The sequence below is a fragment of the Phymastichus coffea genome, unplaced genomic scaffold, assembly GCF_024137745.1.
Source record: "Phymastichus coffea isolate CEN01 unplaced genomic scaffold, Cenicafe_Pcof_1.1 PCOF00027, whole genome shotgun sequence".
Classification (NCBI taxonomy): domain Eukaryota; kingdom Metazoa; phylum Arthropoda; class Insecta; order Hymenoptera; family Eulophidae; genus Phymastichus; species Phymastichus coffea.
Window position 1 is genome coordinate 285774 of NW_026706838.1, and position 27188 is coordinate 312961.

The 27188-nt window shown below is 34.4% G+C and overlaps 2 protein-coding genes across 7 annotated transcripts; one reads left to right on the forward strand and one right to left on the reverse strand.

The window, feature by feature from the left end:
- Positions 1–8268: 8268 nt before the first annotated feature.
- LOC131675607 (uncharacterized) lies at positions 8269–13898 on the reverse strand. Of its 4 annotated transcripts, XM_058954646.1 has the most exons (10): positions 13761–13898; positions 13221–13425; positions 13009–13106; positions 12855–12927; positions 12592–12754; positions 12186–12363; positions 11904–12107; positions 11757–11830; positions 10125–11406; positions 9737–9967 (listed from the first exon to the last, which is right to left on the reverse strand). In XM_058954646.1, exons 6-10 carry the CDS (start codon positions 12196–12198, stop codon positions 9879–9881), a joined length of 1662 nt encoding a protein of 553 aa, XP_058810629.1. In that variant the 5' UTR covers positions 12199–12363; positions 12592–12754; positions 12855–12927; positions 13009–13106; positions 13221–13425; positions 13761–13898; the 3' UTR covers positions 9737–9878. The 4 variants fall into 4 exon arrangements, with proteins under 4 accessions (XP_058810626.1, XP_058810627.1, XP_058810628.1 ...); XM_058954643.1 differs by having other exon boundaries at positions 8269–11406; XM_058954644.1 differs by lacking the exon at positions 13221–13425 and having other exon boundaries at positions 8269–11406; positions 13761–13890.
- On the forward strand, positions 13092–18141 carry LOC131675608 (uncharacterized). 3 transcript variants are annotated; one of them, XM_058954649.1, is made up of 11 exons: positions 13092–13159; positions 13223–13356; positions 14716–14845; positions 14941–15220; positions 15296–15528; positions 15605–16081; positions 16206–16392; positions 16463–16657; positions 16733–17019; positions 17204–17429; positions 17503–18141. In XM_058954649.1, the coding sequence occupies exons 4-10, from the start codon at positions 14983–14985 to the stop codon at positions 17393–17395; spliced, it is 1809 nt and encodes a 602-aa protein (XP_058810632.1). In that variant the 5' UTR covers positions 13092–13159; positions 13223–13356; positions 14716–14845; positions 14941–14982; the 3' UTR covers positions 17396–17429; positions 17503–18141. The 3 variants fall into 3 exon arrangements, with proteins under 3 accessions (XP_058810632.1, XP_058810630.1, XP_058810631.1); XM_058954648.1 differs by lacking the exons at positions 13092–13159; positions 13223–13356 and adding exons at positions 14126–14248; positions 14460–14639; XM_058954647.1 differs by lacking the exons at positions 13092–13159; positions 13223–13356 and adding an exon at positions 14091–14248.
- Positions 18142–27188: the final 9047 nt, after the last annotated feature.

Consider the following 27188-nt stretch of genomic DNA (forward strand, 5'->3'; position numbering starts at 1 on the left):
ATGCGATATACCTCCCGGAAAAATTAATAGCACTCAGATCCATATACAGTTATTACAGTTAAACCAATTCGAGGAAGTACACGTGATACAATGCAAGATACAACTACAACGTCACATTTATCATTGTGGAATGCACTCCCATAGTTCGGCTGTCAAAGATGGAATACACGAATATATGGTCGAGATCAGCCAAAAACGCTGTTCAGACTTGTATAATACCGGCACATTATATTTCGATGAGATACGTGTACTACGCGATATTAAAGTTAACCAAACCATAATCCGACCCTTAACACTAGCTGGTAGTTTAAAAATCGATGGTAGTTGCAACGGTGGTGTGTATTCTGATGCATATGGTACCTGGGAGAATGTTGTAGTTCAAGGTTTAGTAAAAATAACCGTGCAAGACTATACTGCACCAGTTGACTTAAATAATGATCAAGTAAGACTACGCTCAGGTATCAAATGCACATTAACTGAAGAAACCTGTATAGACCCGGAAGGAGGTAATACTTTCTGGAAAAAGATACCACGGGATATATGTAAATTCAATCATTACGGGATATTATATGAAGGCATAGCTAACAAAATAATAGACGAGCACCAGAACCGTATATATTCCTTGATAACAGAAGATATTACCTTCGCCTTAATGGCCAAAGGAAAAAGACAAATCTGTGGATATGAAATAGTTCAAACAGAACATCCAAAATTATTCATTTTTGAAACCACTAGAGGAGTCTCGACCTTTGCCGTAGCAAAGAAATTATCATTAAGCAATTTAGACATATTTGCGTACGTTAATTCTAAATTTGTATTCGTCGAGCGTTATATCAAAAATCAAATAAATAGTTTGTATAGAGATGTAGTTGTACAGCGTTGTAGACAAGAACGCGAAATTTTAAAAAATGCTTTAGCAATAGCCACGTATTCACCTGATCAATTCGCATACAATTTAATGAAAGGACCTGGATATATGGCGGTAACGGCTGGCGAAGTAGTTCACGTCGTCAAATGTATCCCGGTAGACGTAAAGATTTCGCCGGGGACCAACTGTTATGAAGAATTAAAAGTAGTCCATAACAATATCACCAAATTTATGACACCCAAAACACATATTCTCAAGACTCAAGGAACAATAGTGGATTGTAACGCTCTGCTGTCCACTCACTTTTATGTCAACGAAAATTGGTATAAATTCATGCCACGTCCTGTAGACGCCAGAACACCAGAGATTTTGAAGCCTTTTGCCCAAATGACCTGGAAATATCAAGATATTCCAACTCTCGCTACAAGTGGTATTTATACTGAACAAGATCTGCAGGATCTTCTAAATCGAATCATGTATCCTCTCGAACAATCAGCTGTCATCAATGATGTTGCTCGAGAAATCAAAGGTCATGCGATGAAAGATCAAGAAGGAGTAATTAATAAATTGCTCAATGAGAACACTTTAGAACGCTTAGTTCATACCACTTGGAACCGAATGTGGGGTAAATTCATGACGTTTGGAACATTCAGTGCAGGAGTGATAGCTATCCTTTTTATTATTCAAATAATTAAAAAGGTGATAGAAATCTTTATCAACGGCATGGCTCTGCATAGTATTTATGGGTGGTCCTACCAACTTTTTGGAGCCATATGGAACAGTCTCACAACTTTCCTTATCCACTTAGGCCATTCAACGCAGAAGGAAAATGAAAAATCCCAGGAAGAACCAAGTAGAGTTCCTATGCCAATACAGATACCCCATTACATACCAGTTCAGGTTCAAGAAAGAGATGCCAACGTACCAAAAGAACATCCAGTGTCCTCAATCCAAACTAACAATAGTTTCTTTTCTCGACAGTAAATGTTAATAAATCTTGGTTACCATGCTCTACAATCACATCTTAATTAGCGATTACTTTGCCTCGCTGCGCTCCTTAAGTAACCGTTTAAGTGGGGGGGTGTAACGTCGGGCCGTTTATTAGAAATAAATTTTTTTTTCCTCATGTACTTTTGTGTAGCTTAAATTTTAACTCGGTAAACTAGCGAAGGAGAGCCTTCAGCTGAAGCAGCTGGAGGACACGTGAAAATAGTCGTCCCTTTATCGCGCGCTTTCCGATGTTTACCTCGCACGATCATAAAGTTTTTTGAGTAGGTTTAGATAAAGAGTAAAGGAGCCGCGGAATTCCACCTGCATCCTGTTACTCGATTTCACCCAAAAGATTTCCACTTTTAGAAGTCAAAACTTTTGCTATAAAAAAAAAAACCTTAATAACTAATTTTACATAAATGAATCGGGAAAATAACAGCATGATAGGAAAATTTCGCAGCTTCTTGAAACCTCCCACACACTTTTTGATTAGAAATATAGTTGCCGCGCAATCATTGAAAATAACTCGAAGTTTTAAAATTACAAATTAGAAAAATGAGGTAAATAGTCGAAAACAGTTACTTGAACGAATTTTAGCAAATCAGTTATTCCAGTCCACAATTAAATAATACCCTTTTTTCGTTCGAATTTATTTAAACAACGAAGTGAGTTAATTAATTAAGTTACCAATTGTAAACATGTAGGATCAACAGATTTTCGCGTAAAATATATTAAATAATAAGGAACTTGCGTTATTTTTAAGAATTAATTGTAATAATTTTATATAATAAATAACTTAATAATTATAAGAGAAACTGTACTAAAAATGGTACTTGGAGAGTCATCTAGCGAGATAAGGCCCAAACTCTTGAACGCGCGCCCCCAATTCTCACCACGCCCCCGAACCAATTAGGGCCCGAAATCCGAAAGAGAAAAGGAGGGAAAATCTCGGTTGGCCAATTACAATTCACTGGCATTTCCACTCTTCCCAAATTTCGAGGGACTGAAAGAGGGATTTTCCTCCCAACCACCCCCAGGGTTTAAAAGGGCATGCGCAAGCGAAAATCGCTCTCTCACGCTCCCACGCTCCACACAAGGTTTTAAGTGCAACTCATTGACCAAGTGCCAGGTCCAGATTGACTTCTCCAGTACCAGTTAACTAAATAAAAGAAAAGTAAGTTGAAACAAAATTTTATTCACTATCTCTCCTTTTCCTCTTCTTGTTAGAGTAGCTGATCGAAACTCGTGAAAAATAGGTCTTCGAAAAAGTATTTCAGCAGGAATTGGGATACTTTTTCAATAAGACAGTCGCGCCGTTAAACTAAAATAAAATACTTTTTATGTGATAATTCCGGCAAGGTTTGGGATTTTCACATCCAAGTCCCGATTCCATTGGACCCTGGTGTTTGATGGAAGGCTTGTAGTCCAGTTTAATTTTTTCACTCTTTTTACGCGAAACGCGAAGTAGAAAAGCTCTAATTCTCCAATCGCTCGTCCCGGTTTAAGCGTACGCACGCAAACCAAATAGAGCGCCTGAGATTACGTCCACCTCAGACGTACCTGAGATAGTGACCCGGATGTCACACACGTCTTCACTCTTAGAAAAAAATTAATTAAATAAATTTCAAATAAGTGTGTTCGTAAGATCAAACATTTCATTTTTTTCAATAGTTAATAATTTTTTATAAGTTTCCTCAATTTTATACGATAAAATAAAGTATTTATATTTAAAAATATAACATGTATTTTTTTAATTACAGGAATTAAAATAAATATTTTTACGTTTTTAAGAATTATTCAACAATAAATTAAAGTTTCTCATATTAATATTTTTATTAATACTTACTTGGTTTACGGTTAGATTCCTTTTTATTGCAAGTAACAATAAAATTACTTTGTAGCCAATTTTCATATGTTTTTTCAAAATGCTGTTTGCTCTTCCCTGTTGAAAAAATCCAGTAGGATTTCCAACTGAAATTTCCAGCTGAATTTCTAGCTGGATTTCACTGGATTTCCACCTGAATTTGACTGGATTTACAGTTGAATTTTCAACTGAATGTAGGTGGATTTTTTATTTCTAAAAATTCAGTAGGATTTCCAACTGAATTTTCCAACTGGATTTCTAGCTGGATTACACTGGATTTCTACTTGAAATCACTGGATTTACAGTTGAATTTTCAACTGAATGTAGGTGGATTTTTAACGCTGTTGAAAAAATTCAGAAAGATTTCCAACTGGATTTCTCGCTGGATTTATAGGTGCAAATACTGCACTGAATGGATTTTGAAAAAAAGTTAGAAATGCAATTAGTCATATTGTTTTCATTTTATTTTAATAAATTGTAACAGGCTGCCGTTTAGTCTAAAATCACGCAGATATACCTTTAGATGCGACTAAACGACGCCTTGTTATCTATGTGCTTAAAGCACAGTAACCTACCTTGCCCCGAAGTGCGCCTGCGCAGAGTCTCTTCGATGTTCCGAGTTGGGTTCCCCCAACTCGCCACTTGGCGGCGCTGTCGCTCCTTGCTAGTAGCGCTCGGGCGGCCGCCGGTAGAAATGCTATTACCGATTCGCCTCTATTAATCTCAGCGAGCTCCGTGCTACGCTACCGGCGAATTCGAATGAAACGTAAACAAATATAGGCGCGACCTCCGGACAAAGGAAAAACACAATAACGGAAACTCGTTTGAATAGAAACCAAGGGATGATTTATTTGATAAAATCAATTACACGGGGAATCAGCCGAGAGTCTAACGCACGCACGCGTGACTGACAAAACACGCTTTTCGAAAGAGAGAGAAAAAAACCGCGATTGCCGCGAACTACCTGCTCGCACGCAATAATAAATTCCTCGCGCTCGCTGCGCGGATTCGCACGCCAAATCGTTATAACAATCAAAAAGGGGAAGGTGCACCTACCGCGAGGATGATGTGGATACGGTGGCCAACCGTATCCGGACGACGAATCGTTAAAACGCCGCTACGCTGCTCGCTGCACCGCCTCTATGCTGTTATTGCTGTTGCTGCTGTCGCCACTGATGTTGTTGCTGTTGATGCTGCTGCTATAGCTGCTATTGCAGTTGCTGCTACTGCTATTACTGCTGCTGCTGCTGCTGCACCTCACCGAAGCCCGCACTCACACCAGGATCAAACAGCGCACGAAAAACTGAACGGCTCGGAAAAATACGGAGGTTAGGCGCACGAACTGACTGAGTAGCACAGTCATACTAGCGCTCGGAGCCTCCCCTCCCGGTCATTGCCCCTTACGCGCTCTCTCTCTCTCGCGAACCGAACGCGGCTCACCTCGCTTAGCCGCTCATTACCTCGCGCGAGTCCTACGATTTTCGGCAATCGTTGCAAAATAAATAAAGTTTTTATTTTAAGTTAATAAATATTGGTTAAATTAATAAATATTACACTCATAAATAACTTAATCATGAAAATTCAATATTGCCTTAAACAGGCAGAAAAGAAAAATGTCAAAAGCAAAACTATTAATAGCTTGAAGCCAAGAAAAAAATGGATCACCAAAGGCATAATAAACTCATGTAAAACTAAAGAAAACCTATATATTGAATGGAAAAATAATCCTCACGATACAATTAAAAAAAATAATTATAAAAATTTTATCAAAATTTTAGATAAGATAATTGCAATAGCAAAAGAAAAATACGATAAAAAAATCATAGAAATGGTGCAACATGATCCTAAGAAATTATGGTCAGTTGTCAACAACAAACTAGGAAGAAATACTCAGAATAACAAAACTATTGATTACATCACGGACAAAAATAATAGAATCACCAACCCAGAAGAAATTGCAAACAAAATGAACACATTTTTTTGTGAAATCGGAACGGAACTTAGCAATAATATAATACAACCGCGAAATGCAACGCTCAACCTTCCAAAAATAAACCCGAAAACAATATTTTTAAATTATACAAATGAACAAGAAGTAAAAAAAATAATTGGCAGACTAAAAAACAAAAAAGGAGGAGTTGATGGAATTAATTCATTATTATTAAAATCATTAATCCACTACGTATCTAAACCACTTGCACTTGCTATAAATAAGTGCATTATTAATGAAACTTGGCCTGATGCATTGAAAGAAGCGGATATTATACCAATCCACAAATCAAAAGAAAAACATTTAGTAAATAACTACAGACCTATTTCTCTAATCTCCAACATAGCTAAAATCTTTGAAAAAATAATACATAGAAGAATTCAATCTTTCATTGACAACTGTAATTTGCTTTCCACAAATCAATTTGGCTTTCGAAAAAACAGAAGCACAAAACATGCACTAAATTATATTTCAAACAACATTTATGAACAATTAGATGCAAGTAAACCTATAACAATAACTTTTCTGGATCTTGCCAAAGCCTTCGACACGGTTGACCACAAGATACTGTTACAAAAATTATACAACTATGGTATTAGGGGTAGTACCTATAACCTTATCAAAAGCTACCTAACATATAGAAAACAATGTGTGAAGGCAGATAATGCAAGTAGCGATAAACAAATAATAAAAATGGGTGTACTTCAAGGAACTATACTGGGTCCGCTACTCTTCCTGCTATACATAAATGATCTACTAACGATTCTACCAGAAAAATCCATACTATCTTTTGCAGATGATACAGCAATCATAGCTAAAGGTAAGAATTGGAAAGAAGCTGAAACTGATATGAACAGTTATCTAAAAAAAGTGGGAATTTGGCTTGCTCTTAATAAACTATCTTTGAATATAGACAAGACATCGTACATGGAATTTGGAAATTATCATGACAGTACGCCAAAAAATCTGAAAATTGAAATCTTAGGACATCCAATACACCGAGTCGAAAACATAAAATATCTTGGAGTTACTTTTGACAGTAATATGAAATGGGATTTACATCTACAAATCCTATACCAAAAAACAAAATATCTAACTTTTGTCCTATATAAGCTATCAAAAATAATGAATACTAGTACATTAAAAATGATCTATTACGCACTCTTTCACAGCATAATGACCTATGGAATTATAGCATGGGGAGGAGCGTACACAGGTCGAATTAAAGTAATACAAAACTTACAAAACAAATTACTAAAAATAATCTATAAAAACTAATTTGTGACACATGAATACCCACTTAACTTAGATCAATGCTTTTCGTTGGAATCTCTACTATTCCACTATGATACTTTTAAGGACAAATATATTGGAAAAGAAAGAAAAACAAGATTCGCCTCAATCCAACACCCAAAAAGAACACTAACTATCAGCATAAAAAACAGTTATGTAAGAGCAATTATGTTATACAATAAACTACCTAATGACTTAAAAACAATTAGCAACACGACAACAAGGAAAAACAAACTTAAAAAATGGATCAAAGGAAACCCAATATGGCAAATAGATTAAACTGCAAAAATATAAAACAATTAATTGATCTCTATGGTACTCTGTATCCGACATCGGAAGTCCATGAGGATGCAGTAGACCATAACAAATTAATACTAGATATTAGAACATTTATTTGTGCAAATAACAATTGCAATTTATCTCATATAAGATCACACAAAAGAATCACTCAGTATAACTATGAAAAAATGCTGAAAGGATCAACACAAGACATCAACAGGATCACAAAGCTAGCTAACAGCCTCTTGAATAATATGAAAACAACGACAGCTACATAAATTAACAGAATAAAATTTACCAAGTCCACACTCGAAGAACATAACATAAACAGTAATAACAAAATGTCCATAGAAACAGTTTTCGATGCCATTGATGAGATGGCATATGAAAATAACTATAGAGCACTGTCAAGAAAACCGATGCCAGCCCCTGGAAAACTGATAGAACAACCAAATTGTATCAGAATGACCTATGGAGACATAAACTATCTAGGCAACAATAAAACCCTGTTAAACTTTGACAGAGGTATTCAAGGAACACAAATTTTCAGGAACTCAGCATCACCTCTAAAATATCAACCTCAATACCTAGACATTGTAGTTGTCGATGACATAGTGTTCACCTCAACTTGCAAATGTGTCTCGAGCAAACAACACAAAGAAATTTTTCCACACTATAGAGAAACTTGCGCAATAGGACTAACATGTCCAGCAAGATTAACAAGCACAGAACGTGTCATCTACAGAAGAACCAAGAATGCAACACCAGGATATTTCACTACAGCTAGACAGATGCTAAACAGAACATGGGATTAGAACAACAAATTAGGAATATCTTTATACAAATTATTAATTAGTTTTAAGTATTAGTTTTAGTTTATTAAACATGCCAGACCAGCGTACAGGAAGAAATTCCTCTGCTGGATTACATGTAATGTAATGTATTTGTATATCATTAATTATTATTAATGTATATTTACTCTGGACATAAATAAATAAATAAATAAATAAAGTAACTTCATTTGTTTAATTTCTAGTTCGCAAAGTCATAAGTATATTTTATAAATATACTACATAATGGTAACGTGTACGCTTTTTAAACATATTGAAAATACTTTTCAAAGATAATTCTGTATTTTTATGATCACATTAATATCACACATGAACGAATCATACATTAGTCTTGAAGTATCATTAAACTATTTTTCGATTTGTAATTTAGAGAGGAATATACCTTTTTTAACAATATTTTGAATAATTGTAGTTGAATAAAAAGAAAAAAAGAATTCGCATTATATTATTTTTCTATTAGAAAAATAATCTTGACAACGGTCAAGTGATTAAAATAATGAGTAGCCACATAGATGATTATTTTACATTATAAAAAACATTTGGAATATAAATATCGACTGTGAATAGACTAAAGAGAAACAACTATTACTAAAAGAAAAAAAAATGTTAAAGTACGATTTGTACTTAAATCTAATAATAACTTCTTGCATACATTACTGCACGTTGACTTTTTTGCGCATACTCTGAATGCAAGCATTGATTTCTTCCGTCAAGTAAGAATTTCTTTCAATTGATAAGTCTTTCATAGATGGATTTAAAATGGTTATGAATACGTATTATAAATATAATTAATCGTCAATATTTTAAACAATAATACATATTATCTATATACATAGAAATATGAAATATTTGAAAACTTTCGAAAAAACAAATAAATTTTAGCCACATGCAGAGTATACAGCCTAAATTTATGATTAAAAATACATTTAGTTTAAAATCTAAGTATTACATTCTATTTTGAATACATATTCGGCAAAGGTAAAATATATTCATTGTTGGTAATATTAATGTGGACGCATATTCTTTCAATATTGCCAGTTTCAGTAAATTCAGGATATTGCTCTGTGTAGTGAATTTTCTTCATCGAATGTAATTCTTCAGTAATTGCTGAGTTTCCAACGAATAATTTTTTGTAAATAGTCCATTCTTTTTGAGTTACTGTATCAACTAAGAATTTTTCTATTTTAATGAAAGTGTTATCAGTTAAAATTGCAAATCTATTATCAGACCTATAATTTTCACTTGCTTTGAATACACATCCATTTTTAACCATTTTATTAAAAGCTTGTAATTCATTTTTTCGTCTATTTAAAAGCGTTAAATATTCCTGTTTTACATTTTTTGGGTTTCCAAAATATCTACTTTGTCTTCCGATTTTTGTTTTCTGAACATCGTCTTTATTTTGTAAATAGTTTATATAATTCCTGATAGATGAATATTCTTTTTGCGCAAGATGTTTTTCTAATATCAGAATACTTTGATTTAAACAAAAACTTCTGCAAATTTGATTTATTACGCCTTTTGCAGCATGAACTGTTTGAATTATTCTACCGTTTCCGGACTCGAAACCGTAACCCCAATGCGCGAATAACGGTCCCCAATGTGCTGTACTTTGGGTAACATGCCAGAGCTGGTGTACGTTGTAGCTCATAGCATCCTCTCCGTAAAGCAGTTGTGTTAAACAAATGAACCTTTTGAACAACTTGTGTGCTATTCCAATATCTGTTAAGCTAACTTTGGTTTTCAGTAACAAATGATAACCTTCGACGAGTAACGACCAATGTTGTATATATTTTTCAAAGCCTGGGATAATGTTAGACAATACTGGTACACTATAAAATAAAATAAAGTTAGACCACTCCGATGCTTTCCAGAATTTCCGATCCTTGATCGAGCGAGACAAATGTGCTATTTGTGTAGGTACTTTTAAACTTTTTATACACTCATCGATAGCATCAATGTAATGTTTTGCAAAAGAATAAGGCTTACCAGTTGAATGAAACCAATAATCACAAAACTGAGGCCCAATTCCTTTGTCGATGCAATGCAGAGAGTCAGGCACAAAACCATGAATAACATCATATCTATTTAGATAAATTAAAGGTGTTGCATTTTTAATATCGTAGACTGGTTTTCTAGAAGTTAAGGCAGCTTGCATATTCTCAAAAGTTTCATGAGCAGTTCTGAGTTTAGGAACTTCATCTAACAGTGGATATTTTGTAGCAAATCCAGTTTTATGTAAAACTCGTACACCCGGATGCAAGTACCATGAACCACCATAAAAACCGTTAAATAGAGAAATGCCCTGCATTGGGGCACGTGCGACTGAGTCGTCACAAGAACATATGCAATACACGTAGAGTTTTTTTGTTTCTCCATTAAGTTTGCATTCTATTCCATTTCTTGCTAAATCATTCATTTTACGAACAAATGGTTGTAAAAAATAGGTCATTTTTGGCTTATCATGGCCAAACCAAATAGAACAAACAATTGTATTTTTGGTTCGAACACGCAGTGGAACTTCGTTTATCATTATCTGGATCGGCCATACCGAAAATTTTGAGCTTTTAAACAATGGTGATCCATCACTATTGAAAGTCACACTAACGTAAGATTTCTTATGTTCTGGCAAAAGCGATGCTACGAATTGTTGATATTTTTTTCCATGATGAATGTCTTCCATAACAGTGTTTGCTTGATTATTTTCAGCGATGATTCTAGAGTAATAATCTGCATTATTTTCTATAAGATGCTTTATATCATTTTCGGGATCGATGTTTACAAAAAAATCTCTGTAGGATGGATCTTTCAAGTTAATATTTTTTTGACATACATCACAATACAATGTTTGTATATTATGATTAAAAACACCTACATAACACTTGCAAGTAGGGCAGACTGAATGATATTCTTGTCCTGTTTTTGGATAAAATAGCTTGTCGATTTTATAACGCGTTTCTGGCAGTGCAGGCTTATCTAAAAATGAATTGATCATTTTAAACAGATCGGCAACTCCACTATGAGGAAGAGAATAGGTTTTGCTAAATACTATAACAGCTATGATTATTTCTGTTACATTTACAACCAAATGTGAATCAATTGTTTCATTCGATTCATCTTTTGTTAAAAAGTCTGTTAATTTTTCAAACTGATTAACGCTTTCTTGTTCTTCTTGATTATATAGGTGATAATCTTCATAATCTTCTTCGTCTTCGTCTGTATCGGTATAATCGAATAACTGATCTTCAATATTCTCAGAAGACGAATAATCCTGCAAATAAGATGTTTTAATTTATTGAAATGATAATTATCACTCTTTTATATATCTATCACTTTCTCATTGTAATACATTAATATTAATTTTCTAAACATAATTTATAATATATATATATATATATATATATATATATATATATATATATATATATATATATGTATTATATATATATATATATATAATACATCTATTGCACTAATCTGCCATATTAAAATTTTATAATTTATAAAAATAAAAATTTTAGTGATTTTATAAATTGAATGAGATTTAGGAGGTGATTTTATTAATCATTCAATTGAATTATTAGGAGAAAATATAAAAATAATAATTTATTTTCTAATTACCTTGTGGATATATGATCCCATGTTAGATGTGTTTATATCGACTGGCTCATTTCCAATACTATGTTCTACGTTATCTAAAAATGAAATAGTGTACTTAGAAATGGGTTATAAGCTGCTTTAAGCGCAATATAAAACATTGAGGAATACCACTATCAGTATACAGTGATATTGACGATTGCCGCCAATCACGTATAAAGTGGGTAACATCCCCTGTGCCAATGCTGTCATCTTCGGAATCGTCATAGTATATAGACTCAGTATACCTACGTACACTAGCTGTAGCATCACCAATACTACTTTCAGCCATATGATCATAGCCAATATTATTTATGACACTAGATTCACTTGAAACTACAAAGAATAATACCACATCTCAATACAATTATTGATAACAGCATAATAAATTTAAAAATGTGCTTATATTATTACTTGAACAATTCATAGATGTTGGTGTTAATGAGAGCTTAGCTCTTCTCAAAGTCAATATGGTACAATCTGCAGTACTTGCTTTTTCACTTGTTGGCTCAATTTTTCATTGAAAAAGTTTTTTGGGAAATAGTGGATTTACAATAGCTTAATCCCCTTACTTGACACCAAAAAGGTTACACTACAAAAATATCGATAAACAATTTTTTTAATTAACAAATGATTGTCAAAAGATTGGTGAAAATGTATAAGACCTAAGCTTCTAAAATTATAACAACAATTATATCTATAATTCAGTATGTCAATTGAAAAAATTACTATTTTTTTATGCAATTTCATATACGTAAGGTGCTAATTAAGACAAAAATGTTGAGCTGTCTTAAGTATTTTGTTGTATGTGCTTGCTTACTTTCAAGATCTAACTTCTATTCGTTGAATGTCATGCAGTCAGCTCCATGAGTCCGCAGCAGTACTCATAACAGAAGACAGCTGTTAACTTTGCTTCAAAATAACACCTGTTCGTGTTGTCCAAAATAAAATTTGACCATAACAATTAATTTAATTAAGAGCAGCTGAAAAATTAATTCAGATAAGTATTTATTTAAGTATGATTTTATTTTTTTAACGCAGCCAACAGATGGGCCGTATTTGAGAAGTAAACTCAGAACATACTTAATCCATTACAATTAAAGGTAGCATGCTCTGTGTATTTTTTAAATTCTTATTTTCCTTATGTTCCTGCAACCTGGGCACATGTATATAATAAAAATTATTCAAAAGTGCATTCATTGAAGCAGAAGCTATAAAATAAAAATGCCAAGCATACCTGATCCGTGCTAAGTGAATCAACCTGTACAATACATAAACTACAGCCAGCAACTGATACATATAAACAAAGCGTGGCCAGTATTGAAGAATTCATTACTGATAAAATTGGACGAAGGCGTTGATATGTAACAGAAATAAATTAAAATAAAGTAAGTTAATGATAATTCTACCTTCAATGTCAAGCAAAGTCATTTTAATTAAAATTTTTACAGTTATGTAGCTAATGCAAGCAGTACGGAAGATTAGCCAAGTAGGAGCTCCAAAAACAGAGGATCAACGGAATCAAAACAAAATCTTTCACCACCTTTGCACTAAATTCTGATGGGAGATGAGGCAATTGTTTAAGGTATATCTTACACTCAAATGCATGTCTAATTCATATGGTAATGCATTAGTACTTTTGTTTTCTCTCATCCTATAAAAGAATGAACTATAATGTACAGGTTAACTATTTAGAAATGAAATATTACTTAATATTTTGCTTTATATGTAATGTAATTTTGTTATTGCAATTATCGTTGTAGAAGCATAATTTTGTTTAACTTTTGTATAGTGTATATAGCATAGAGGAGTGTACAGGCAGCATGAGGAATTATAAAATGATTTTCAAAATGAAAAAAACTTAGATTTTCAGAGCTGTTTCCGATATAACTTGATAAATGCTACTGCATGTTGATGGTATGATTGGAATTTTTTTGTTTGTTACATCCAGACAAATAATAATTGTCATTTCTCAATAATAATACTTACTGCGCAGTTCATAGATTGTTATTGGTCGTCCACGGTTGTCTTGAATGAATAATATAAAACAACAAACACTGTTCGTTAATACTTGTATCAACGAAGATAGGCGATTATACTCGTTGCTTGAACCTTTTCCAACGGTCGATTCTGTCACAGGCAAAAATGAATGTCGGCGACTGAACCTATATACTGACTATACATGCTTTACGCGCCAAATTTTATTAGACAAAGCTGAATTCTCAGAATTCCCACGCATGTTGATGAGCGCCCTCTTTTCCTGACACAGTTTGGCAGCACTGCAGTAGTGAGTATTGTCAGTGTAGCTGTAGAGTGTAGACATGCAGGCAGTGGCGAGCAGCAGCAGTATTCTAGTGGTGCACTGGTGGGAGTGAAGCCATAAATTTCACTGGTATTAGTAACCAACGTAGCTATTTCATCTTTTTCAACGTTAATTTGTTGAAAGAAAGTCGTTGAAGAAGAACAGTCTTTACATTGTAAGTATATAAGTTTGATGGTTTTTTTCAATCAATCGAATAGCTTTTGAAGCCTTAATTTACAGCTGTATTAGATGCTAGTGTATTAAAAACATTTGTATTTAGAAATTAGCAACACCAAAGTTTAAATCATATCACGATTAGTAGTATTATAGCACTAAGATAATATCATAGATATCTAAGAAAATTCAACTTTTTTCTTTTAACACAGCTTCTTGGAATACTTCATGTGAGAGAGAGAGAGAGAGAGAGAGAGAGAGAGAGAGAGAGAGAGAGAGAGAGAGAGAGAGAGAGAGAGAGAGAGAGTGAGTGAGTGAGTGAGTGAGTGGTTTCGTTTCGTTTTAATGGCTGTGGGTACCTGAGGACTCCGATGCGCCACAGAAGAGAGAGAGTGAGTGAGAGATGTATTTACACTAGCGCATTTACAAAAGTTTTAATAAAAGTACTTTATTTTTATTTTATTTCAGTTCAATCTCAGCACCTTCATCGGTTCACTTAATAAATTATTCAACACTGGGTTAACTCTGTTTTTCCATCTCAGTTGCATGGTCGGCGATTAATGAATTTTATGCTGTTCCTTCGCTTACACTTGCTCAGGTATACTTTGACTTTTTGTTTTGTGATTTCTGGAAAATATTTCATTTTTAAATATTTATTAATGAATGGACAAATTTTCTATTTATAAATTTCAGAAAACTTGAATCTTCTATCTGTGGTATAAATATGCTACAAAGATGAGTTGTGCCTCTGAACGTACTTATTGTTCTGTGACTGAACCAACGCACGTAAAAGTCAGATTGGTTTTTAATAATAAGAAGATTACAGTTGTAAAAATATCGGATGTTGTTGATTTCCAAGACAAACGTCCTTGCGACTGTAATGATTATGAAAAGCAGAAAGTATATGAGTGCAAACTGGTTGATGAGAAGGGTGTTAAAAATTTAGTACCTGTACAAATAGGGGGCTTAGCAGGTGAGGTTCCTATGGTTGTATTAAAATCAAATGAGACTAAGTTTATGACTACATTTAATTTTTTTATATTCACAGTCTTAAATTCTTTAGAAGAGGATGAAGAATTATATAATTTCAAGGCCAAAAGAGGAAATTTTCCACGCTTAAATACTTCAGTTATAGATGAATATCTACAAAAAGATCATGCCACAAACGTGTCAATTGAAAAAATTGATAAACAGAAAAAAATCAACGCTGAAGATAAAGAAACGAAAAAAAGAGTTAAAGAACACAACAAAAAATTGCAAGAAGATATCTTGGATCAAAAAGTGAGCACGTTATTTAAAAAAACAGTAAAAAAATGTATTGATATTATGTTATTTTGTGATGTTTGTAATGCTGCAGCAAAGAACCAATTTAGATGCAAAAATTTTCAACTTTAAAATGAGAAAATTTATGGAAACAAGTGCAGACATGGAAATAGATCTACATCAACAAGAAGTGCAAGAAACAGATATAAAAAGTAACAACAATATCATTGTAGATGATAAAAAGATCGAAATAGTACAAGAAAATTCTCCTTTTTATAATGAGCAAATTTTGTCTTTAAAAGAAATTGTGAAAATTACGACTGTTGAGCGAGATGCTATGGAAAAAGTGTGCCTTAGGCATAAGGAGAATCTTATCATTGAAAAAAAGAAAACTGAAAAATACAAAATAATTAATGAAAAATTACAATTTCAATTACTTCAATGTGAAGAGTCATGTAAAGTTTTGAAGAAAGAATTATCTTTATCGAAAAGCTTGAAAGTCGATGAAAATGCAAGTAATTTTGCCAATACTCGTATTGAAAGCCAGAATGAAATACTTATGTCAAAAGAGGTAAAAGATAACATTTTAATTATTAATTTTAATAATTTTCTTATTTTTGTATTGTATTTTGTAATTATATTGTAATTATATATCAGTATTTATATAAAGATAGTAAATAAATTAAATTTTGCAGAGCATTCGACACGGTAGCAATCAATTAGAAAAGACACCTCCTATGAAACCTATATATGCACATGATGAATTAAATTATTCGCCAAGTTTAGTAAACGTAGGAATTAAAGGACGTAGCAATGCTGAAAATAAAATTGCTCCAAGAAATTTGTATACGCTTAATCACTTTAGTTCAACTCCAAAATCAAGTTAGTGTAATTTTATAAATATTAATTAATTTGTACTCCTCAATAAAATCTGAAAATGTTTTTACGAAAGCCGCAACAATTAGCGGCAATGTAACCAAAAAAAGTAATGCTGAAATAAAGAACCAGCACAATTATAAACCTATCGAAGACTCATCTGCACCTTTAAATTCAAATGTGTTGGAAAGTCTACAAGACAACAATGAATCAGTAACAGTATCACCAAAGAACAGCCCTATTTTGTTCAAGTCACAGAATCCCAGAAAAAGCAAGTATAATAATCAATAAACAAGTAAAAACATTGTCAAATAATCGTTGTAATGAAATTTTCTGTTATTTGCAGGGATAATTTTTGATTCTGATGATGAAAACTCGTTTGACTTACCATTAAAGAAACCTCAGCATATCGGTTTTAGTGAAACCGAATTTCTAACACTAGCAGCAGGAATTTCTAGTTCCAAGAAATTATTTACACACAAGATGCCCCAGTCTAATGAAAAAGCAAAAAGTAACCATGATTTTGAAGATAATAAATCAAACAACACAGGAGCAAGTTCTTTACCGTCAATTGATTCACGTTTCAAGAATTTTGGACACAAAAATACAATCATCGATGAAGATGGATACAAGGTAATTATGTAATGTCCTATATTAATTAACCTATTAAATTGACTTATTTAATTAATTTATTCAATATTCAATTATTTATGCACGTGCTTGAACTTATGATTTCTCTTTGACAAAAAAGTAATAGTAAATAATTTTTGAAATATAAATAAAATATCTATAATGTATATTTATTGATCTGTTACAGATAAAAGTATTTAAAATAACTGATCAACTCAAAATTCCCTTAGAGAATTGGGAAAAATACATAAGAAAAGAAGCAAAATACTTTTTGAAAATGATTTTTCGACACATGTACCCTTCTGAGGAAGATCGTGCAAGAAAATGTATCAAAGCTCACTCAACGAAGGTTACACCAAACAAAAAAAACTGTAGATAGCCTTTTGATTCATTTGAACTCGATATTTTAGACAGTACGTACATATATTATCATTCCAACCGTTCCTCATTATATATATATTTATTTATAAATAATTCCTTGCGCAGGATGTCTTTTATATTTTAAAAAGAAAAGAGGCCAAGCAAAACCATCTATGAAAGAATTATCAATTGAAAGAAATTCTTACTTGACGGAAGAAATCAATGCTTGCATTCAGAGTATGCGCAAAAAAGTCAACGTGCAGTAATGTATGCAAGAAGTTATTATTAGATTTAAGTACAAATCGTACTTTAACATTTTTTTTTCTTTTAGTAATAGTTGTTCCTCTTTAGTCTATTCACAGCCGATATTTATATTCCAAATGTTTTTTATAATGTAAAATAATCATCTATGTGGATACTCATTATTTTAATCACTTGACCGTTGTCAAGATTATTTTTCTAATAGAAAAATAATATAATGCGAATTCTTTTTTTCTTTTTATTCAACTACAATTATTCAAAATATTGTTAAAAAAGGTATATTCCTCTCTAAATTACAAATCGAAAAATAGTTTAATGATACTTCAAGACTAATGTATGATTCGTTCATGTGTGATATTAATGTGATCATAAAAATACAGAATTATCTTTGAAAAGTATTTTCAATATGTTTAAAAGGCGTACACGTTACCATTATGTAGTATATTTATAAAATATACTTATGACTTTGCGAACTAGAAATTAAACAAATGAAGTTACTTTACGAGTGTAATATTTATTAATTTAACCAATATTTATTAACTTAAAATAAAAACTTTATTTATTTATTAAAATAAAATGAAAACAATATGACTAATTGCATTTCTAACTTTTTTTCAAAATCCATTCAGTGCAGTATTTGCACCTATAAATCCAGCGAGAAATCCAGTTGGAAATCTTTCTGAATTTTTTCAACAGCGTTAAAAATCCACCTACATTCAGTTGAAAATTCAACTGTAAATCCAGTGATTTCAAGTAGAAATCCAGTGTAATCCAGCTAGAAATCCAGTTGGAAAATTCAGTTGGAAATCCTACTAAATTTTTAGAAATAAAAAATCCACCTACATTCAGTTGAAAATTCAACTGTAAATCCAGTCAAATTCAGGTGGAAATCCAGTGAAATCCAGCTAGAAATTCAGCTGGAAATTTCAGTTGGAAATCCTACTGGATTTTTTCAACAGGGTTATTTAGCTTTCTTACTGCATTCATTTTGTTGCTATAATGATTGAAAAACCCTTTCCTCAATCTTTCACTAATTTGAAATCTCACAGATTTCCTTCACTTAACTCCAAACTTTTTTGACACATGTTGCAGTACCAGCCTTTTCCTTTCACTAAAATCAAGATGACTTTTATCTTTAATTACACTGTACAAATCGTTAACTTTAAACTTTACAGTAAACATTCTGCCGTGTTACGCGAAGTGCTACGTTCAGAAGCTAGGAAGCTACTGAAATATTATAAACTAATAAATAAAAAAAACGAATGATTTGTGTTATTGTTTTCAGCTTCTAAACTTAAAAAAATACTTAGAAATTATCTCTATTTATTATATCTTTGTTATTGTTATCAATATTAACTGCCCTTCCACGCTTTGTTTACATTATATCACGCATGTAAACAAAGTAGAGTGAGTGGGTGGAAAGTATGTTTATAGTCAATCATTCTGTAAAACTTTTTTTAAAATAATATTTTTTTCTTTAATATTTCAAAAGTGTTATAAATAAACTCATAATAAGTAAACGAATCTTTTATGAATGCTGATACTTATTTCATATGAATCGTAAATTATACATGAGTCGTAATTGAAAAATGCCCCTACCCGATATGTTGGCTCATAACTCTTGATCTATACTTATTGTTGGAGACTTAAAATTTACTCATGACATTATAATTTACTCCTTAGATATTTAAAATAAAAATGTTTGACTTTAAAATAACATATCTAGATTTTATACACTAAAAAAAAAGAAAAACGATTTTTTTGAAGAAATGGCTTCAAAATATGTTAATTTTAAAATGAATTTTGCGCAAATTAAAATATTACTTGATGGACCTATTTGATGTTTAAGCAATCAATAAAATTATCGAAAAGTAGAAAACATTTTTTTTTAAATGCTATGCTCAAAAAAAGACATCTCTCAAGAACAATTCGGATACATGCAGTAAAAGAACTAAATTTAAAATGCAACATCAAACAATATTTTTTATGCAATAGAATGATAAGAAATATATTATAATTCCCAAAATAAACCAAATATGATTTCCTATATTACTGAACATTTTTCAGTAATGTCTAATGCAGTAATAAGAGTTCAGCAATATAACTATAGTTTGATTCGATTCATTCATATTTAAATAAATAAGATTCCAAGTTTCATGGTTATTCCTATTTAATTAATTAATGTCTTTACATTATCAAACTTTCATTTTTATTTTTGTTTTCACACAAAAATTTAGAATAGATTTTCGCCGTTATAGTTTGTATCAAAGTTCAAAAACGTTCTAAGTAAGCTCAAATATACGTGAAAGAAAACGTTTCGGAAGTTACCCCTTTCAAAATTGTAAAGCCACTCGAGTGTATCGCAAATTTCTTTTTTCTTTCGAGATAAAATATTACATTTCTTTTTGAATCCAAGCTCGAGTTGATACTAATTTCGCAGTTCGAGCTTTATTCCTACATTGAAAAAAGATGCAGTGGATGAAGAAACTTATTAAAATAATAACTTGAATTCATAGAAATATAACAAATTTACGTAGATTCATTTTAAACTTTTTAACAATATTTTCGTTAAATTCAAGTAAAAGCTCAAAATGAGGCAGTTACTCACCTCCTAGCCTCAAATAAAGTACAGATTCGTGTTCAGCGCACAAAAATACACTAATTTTGAGGTGCGAGATGTATTTTTCCCAGAGTTTCTTGTAGCAAATCGAGGAAAACGAAAGTTTTTATCATCATGTTTCGCGTTTTTTTCCCTTTTTTTCGAAAAAATCTAGAAATGAAGCAGTTACTCACCTCCTAGCCTCAAATAAAGTACAAATTCGTGTTCAGCGGACAAAAATACATTAATTTCGGAATGCAAGATGTATTTTTCTCGGAGTTTTCCCAAGTAGAAAGAGTAAAATAAAAGTATTTTTTTTAAATTTTTTATCGATTTTTTGGATTTTTTTTTCAAAAAGCTAAAAATAAAGTATTTCTTGGTGTCAAAACTGCAATTAAACGATGAAATCGTGTTCTACGGACAAAAATACGTAAGAAATGATACCAGGAAGTATTATATACTTTTCGTTTTCCATCTAATTATCCGTTCGGGATAACCAGTCAAATCGTTCGATTTTTTTGTATTTTGTGCAAAACCGCCTGACTTCAGGTACTTGCCGACTTGCCCTTAGTACGTATAAACAAAAAAGCGGTAGCCTAATCTCTTCGTTTTGTCGTAAGCTTCAATTTAAGCCCAACCCCAAGTCCCTAGCTTGCAACAGCAGCTCGAGCAAAATTTTTTTCCCAACGCTTGAAATCAGACCAATGTGCGTCGGTGTGTAGACGTCCTGGTGCGTCACCTTTTCGAGTACCTTTTCCATGCGTTCCAATCTATCGCTGACTTCCGGTTTGTCGCCGGACATTGATGCCACTTTCCCTTTACGACCCTTGCTCGCGTCGGTGCGGGGGTGATATGCCATCTCAGGATACAAAGTCGACTGAGGGTCCGGTATCGTCCGTTCCGTCCTTCGCTGGTGCAAATTATTCTGGGTCGTCGTGGCCAGGTCGTTCAGGGCCCGTACGGAGTCTACTTCTGATCTCCGTATTTGGCTCTGGATTTCGGGAAGGAGGTTGGCATGTAGTAGGTCCAGCTGGCTCTCGTGTGACATTTTTGGGTTCAGTCGACTCATTAGGCCCATCATGTACGCGATGTATACATTCGCGGGTTCGTCTGGGCTCTGGTATCGGCCTTGAACTTCTTTGGTCAGGCGCTGTTGCTGTTGCCTGCTGGTCCCAAACCATGCTCTGGCGTCTGCCTCGAAATCCGCGTAGGAGAACCATTCGTTGCGCATTGCTTCGAACCAGACGAGGGCAGGACCGGTGAGTAGTTCGGATACGGCCATGAGCATCTCGTCTTCCGTAATTCCAGCGCTGCTCCTTGATAAGAAGGTGTCAATACTCGCGTTGCCTTCTCCGGAGAACCTGAGTTTCCATCCCCGGACGACGCGGCCGACGTCCCTTGTTGTCGACCGCTGGTTTGACGTCTGTTGGGATGGCCACATACTTGGCGGGTGGTTGTTCACTTCAGTATCAACTCTACCAAGTTGATGCTGTCCACCCTCTCTGAAAGGGGGCGTCCGGCGGGGGGTCCTGCCGGCGGCCCCCGTGGGCTTCAGTCCGGGTCCGGCTGGAGTGCTCTGGGGTAGCCTGGCGTCGTAATGGCATGTGAATGTGTCCTGGAATGCGACGCTCCTACGCGTGTTTTCGGGTTGCGGTTCTTCATTGGAACTGTTCGACTCGTCTTGCCGCATAATTTTGTGTACGGCATTCTCCAGTTCCGTAATCCTGGTTGACAGGTTGTCCATGTGTTCCTGCACCTTGATGTTGGTCTGGACGATTTCTTGCATTATTTGGGTTAGGTCAGACGCATTTGAATTTCGTGAGTCTTGTACCTCCCATTTCCTCTCATGTTCCCTGGACCGGAAAATAAGGTCTTGAATCATCACTGCGAATGCCGGTGGTAGTTTAAACTGGTAGCCTTCGTCGGTCGTTATAGTAATTTCCTTCTTACTACTTGATTTTTCTCCGCTGTCCAGGGCATTCGCGATGTTTATCGCGGTTTTTTGAACTCGCGATATTACGTCCGCACTCTGTAATAGTTGGGCTAGCGGGTGTTCTCCTTCCTGCTCGGATGCTGTGTGTTCCTGGCATAGGGACACAATTAGCTCCGAGCGTAGGGCGGCTCTTTTGGCTGGACTGCTGTTTTGGTGTTCGGCTTCCGCGAAATCTGCTGCGGAATAGTCGCCGAGTAGCCAGTTGTGCAGTCGTGCAGCTCTCGAGAGCTTGCTCCCGCTAGTTTTGAGCTCCAGCTGGTCGAGGTATTCTTCGATTTCCTCCTCCTGGAGCGTCCATACCCAATTTTCTACTTCGGTCTGAGTGCGGTCCATAATTCGTTGTTGGGTTACTTGCGGTTAAATTCTATGTAAAATTACAGTTATGCTACGCGGGTGCGAGTGTTGTGTTATAATTCGTACGCCGAATGAAAAAATAATAAAATTTTATTAGCCAACGCTGGGCTTGATCAACGGCGTTTTCTAAATTATTTGCCGAAAGATTCTTCGCTCGTTAGTACGCAATATAATTATCCTACCTATCAGACGCACTAACTGTTTGTTAGTACGGCTGTGTGAGTTAGTATTCAAAATATTGTAACGAGCGTTGTGCGTAATCACCAATAACCGCTTTTAATAATATTAAAAAAAACACTTTTACGTTACGACAATGTAATGTCAAATAAAATTATTCGATTAAATTAATTTTGTTTGAAAATTGCCGGTGTTAGTTTTCCCCGGGCCAACGGGTATAATATTATTTGCGGCAACTTTCAAAATTCGTTGGTGTTTACGTTCGAGAATCTTTCGGTCGCACTCGCACGCGTTCACAGTTAATATTTACAATTTTTCGCCGCGGCGGGCCTTCGCAAGCTACCTAACAGGCTTTGTTTACTAATGTGGCTTTCGGTGTCGAGTGCGCACAACAACACTTGACTGCCACCTGAGTCGCTGGTTGACCGAGCGCAAGGTTAATATTAAGAACCGGTGTTTTGAACAATCAGAAACACTGTAGGTTCTTTAACGTTGGGCGCCATGTAACGGGGTAAAACCGTTTAATTATTATATTCGCGCGATTATATTAAAAGGACACGCGTAATTATCAATGCTCATTACGTATCCGGGAGAGCACGAGAAAGTATGCGTCAGTCAACCACTAATCGTTAATAACCTATACTAAAATGGGAGTGAGTGGAAGCTATAAGATATGAGAGACTCAAAGAAAACACTTGTTAGTAATATAAATTGGATCTTTTATTATCCCTCAAAATCTACAAAAGGTCGGCCCGCGCGTTTGTTTACATGAACGCTCGCTCGTCGACAACACGCTTTGCCGGTACGCTCGCTGCTCTTTGTTATTAGAGCCGTTGCATGCACGCATCGAATGTTAGCATCAAATTATTATTCTACGCTCGCGATCGCGAAATTAAGCTGGCCAGCTTACCTTCTACTTGCAGGCGATCGGAGAAAACCACGACAAGTCGCACAGCACGAAACAGTTGTTTATTGTTTTTATTGTTCGCGGGTCGCGAATGCGCGCACACACTGGTTTCGCCCTCGATGGCGAAACCTCACACACCCTCTCTCTCTTTCCGACCTCAAACTCGTAGCTGGGTAGCACCTTGGCGGCTGCAATTCTGGATCACTGGCTGTTGCTTTTTCGATGCGTGTAGACGTCAAGGGCACGTGAATCGTTAGTTGCGGTAGCGTAAGCGGACGGACACTATGATGGTCTAGGCTTCACTGGTTCAAATTCTGTCGCGCGTTCCGTCTGCTCGCGTGCCGAATCCCTTCGTTACCTATTTTGTCCCCCCGGGAGGTGCTGCCCTCACAGACAGCAATTAAGTTAAATAATCAGCGCTAATTTGACGTTTACCGTCACAGTACATATAAATAATTAATCGTCTACATCTAATACTCTATAAGAAAAAAATTAGTAACATTATTTATCGTACATTTTCTCGTAATAATCTTTCAGTAAAAAAGATGTGACTTATCGTTAAAATTCATTTAAGAACAAGAAAAAAAGAAAAAAAAGAAGAGACATACAGGAGAATCGAGCCTAGCCTCCTTAGCACCTATACGACAGTGCTCTACTGTTTGAGTCATTATCGCTCTTTCTAAATCATACTTACTTTTTATTACTTTATGATTTATGAAAAAATTATCATTTTTTGTATTATTTTGTACACTGAATTAAACGAACTATTTTAATATAGTATATTTTTTAACTAATTAAAAAATACTTACCTTATACTTACTTGCTTGTTTCGCTGAAAATGAGGGGCGGGGTGTAGGAATAAAAAAAACAAGGTTGAATTCATTCGTAATTTGGAATTGTTATTGTTTTTTTTTTGAAACGTTTGTTTTTTAGTACTTAACTTTGCGGCTACGATATATTTGCACATACGTTTGAATAGCACTTAAAAGTGCTGATTTATAAAAATTATATAATTTTTTTTTATTGAACAAATAGTTTGTCTATAATTAAAATTAAGCACTGAAAAGTGCTGGGTTAAATTTATATTAATCGACGATATCAATTAACTGTCGGGATTGTATAGCTTCGCCAACTTAAAAAAAAGCTGGCCCAGAAATGGGCCGATCGTTCGTTCGCTGCAACTTGTCACTACCAGCGGCTTGCTACCACCTTCAATTCGTCCGTTGCGTGAAGAAAAGCGCACGCGCTATCGTGATCCTGTATTAATACACATTCGCGTCTTTTCTCCGCACTAATTGCTTTAGCTACTCCCACCATTAATTACGATCGTCTTATGCATGCGAGAAAATTAGTTTTGCCGCGTAATCTCCCACTTCCACTCCTAATTCTTCGACCAATGATCGATGCGCGGCCAGTGTTTCCGGAAATGAATAAAAATTCGATCGCCTCGCAAGGATGCGTCATTGTGATTTTTTTTTGTCGTGAAGTAAAGTTTAGTGAAGAAAAATGCAGCGTGAAGACGATAGCGTAGTGTGAGGAATTGTTGAAACAATTGTTTTCGCCGGACGATGTGCCGTGGCAAGACGCGCTGGACGAACTTATGGCAGCATTAGACGATGACTGTGATCTCTTCGAAGATGAAGTCTTCGGAGTGTTGGTGTCACCGATGGAAACAGCGGTGAACAAAGTCGTCGAACAGTCGAGAACACCAACACCGAGGAGAAACGACATCCACGAAGGTGCAACTATTCGGATGCCGCTGACACCTCCACTATCAATATTATAAGTAGTCGTACCTATTTTCATTCTCTTTTACTCTCTCTCTATCTCTCTCTTTCTCTCTCTCTCTCTCTCAATATAACTTTTCAGGTAATATTTTTTGTAACCACTAATAAATATTGTAAAATAAATTAATAAATATTGTAAAAAATACTAAAAATATTTCTTTTTCAATCCTTTTACATAAATATTTATATATAAATTTAAATATAAATTTTTATATGGTAAAATGCCAGATCTTCATAATAAACCATGATGACACATTTCTAAGAATATATTCACTTTACGACACGTGAAATGAAGTTGAAATCAATGATACGGTGGTTCAAAGAAAAGCACATTTGGAACAGTATTAATATCTAAAGGAAAATGGGCGAATTCTTTACATACAAAAGACTCGTTTGAACCTTGAAAGCCTTGAATATCTAATACCATTTGAAAAGATACATGTGTTTTATATAAAGCCCATACCTCACCATTTGAAAGTAGAGATAGTCATAGTTACCATACCTCACCATTCGAAAGTAGAGGGCCTCATAGTCACCATACCTGTATAGTTTATATAGTATGATTATAGGTAGTTTGTATTAACTTCCAACAATATATAGTTTATTTATTTACAATTTATATGTTACATTTGGTTTTCATTTCTGATATTACAATTATGTCTCGTGTCCAGTTTGTGTAATTGATTGTGTATGTGTGTGTGTTTTGTGTATATGTGTACGTATGTAGGTGTGTCTGCAACTCTTGCGTCCCTGTCTTTTGCTTCTGTCTGTTCAGCTTTTCTTCCTATTTTTTGTTGATTATTCTTCTATTCCTCTCTCTCTCCGAGATTTGCCTTGTCCGCTCTTGTTTCTCTCTTTCTTGCTTATTTTTTTCCGACTTCTTCCTTTGTTACTTTCTTTTGCCTTTTCACCTTTGCCTTTACTTTGCTTTTGCTCTCTTTCTTGCTAATCATTTCATCTGTCTTTCTCCTTGTTACGGCTTTGATACCTTTCTCTCATTTCCTATTGCTTCCTCTACCTTTCCTTTCCTCAACCTCACTTATTTTCTTTAGTATCTTATAATTTGTCTTCTTGTTTTCCTTTTTCTTTCTCTTCTTCGATTCTTCTTCTTTTCCATTTTTGCTCCTGCATCCAATACCTGCTTCCTCTCGCTTGTGTAGTTGCTAGTACTTGTGTTTTGTGTGTGTGTATGTGTACGAGGGTCGTTTGAAAAGTCCGTGCAAAAATAAAAACTGCTAGATTTTTTTTAATAAATCTTTTTTATTTTTCAACATAGTCTCCCTTTAGGCTTATATACTTAATTTAACGCTGCTCTAGTTTGTTAATCCCTTCCAAATAATAGGATTTATCCAAGTCTATAAAATAGGAATTCGTTTCTGCAATCACCTCCTCGTTTGAATAAAATCTTTTCCCCGCCAGCCATTTTTTCATATTAGGGAACCAATAGTAGTCCGACGGAACCAAGTCTGGAGAATAGGGGGGATATGAAACGAGTTGGAACCGTATCTCCATCAGTTTTACGGCCACAACTGCTGAGGCGAGAGCTGGCGCATTGTCGTGGTGGAAGGGGACTTTTTTGTGGGCCAGTCGTGGACGTTTTTCTAGCAACTCGGTTTTCAAACGATCCAATAACGATGAATAATATTCGCCTGAAATGGTTTTTCCGTTTTCCAGATAGTCGATGAAGATTATTCCTTGCGAATTCCAAAAGACAGTCGCCATAACCTTCCCGGC

Bases quoted from the DNA above. Each gene is read 5' to 3' on its own strand.
- LOC131675607 (XM_058954643.1), bottom strand. The intron at 11,831-11,903 runs GTATTCCTCAAT...TTTCATTTTTAG, and splicing joins ATCACTGTATACTGATAGTG to ATAACGTAGAACATAGTATT. The intron at 11,407-11,756 runs GTAATTAGAAAA...TCTTATTTGCAG, and splicing joins TGGGATCATATATCCACAAG to GATTATTCGTCTTCTGAGAA.
- LOC131675608 (XM_058954649.1), top strand. From the start codon at position 14,983: ATGAGTTGTGCCTCTGAACGTACTTATTGTTCTGTGACTGAACCAACG. The intron at 15,529-15,604 runs GTGAGCACGTTA...GTAATGCTGCAG, and splicing joins AAGATATCTTGGATCAAAAA to CAAAGAACCAATTTAGATGC. The intron at 16,393-16,462 runs GTTAGTGTAATT...TTTTTACGAAAG, and splicing joins TAGTTCAACTCCAAAATCAA to CCGCAACAATTAGCGGCAAT.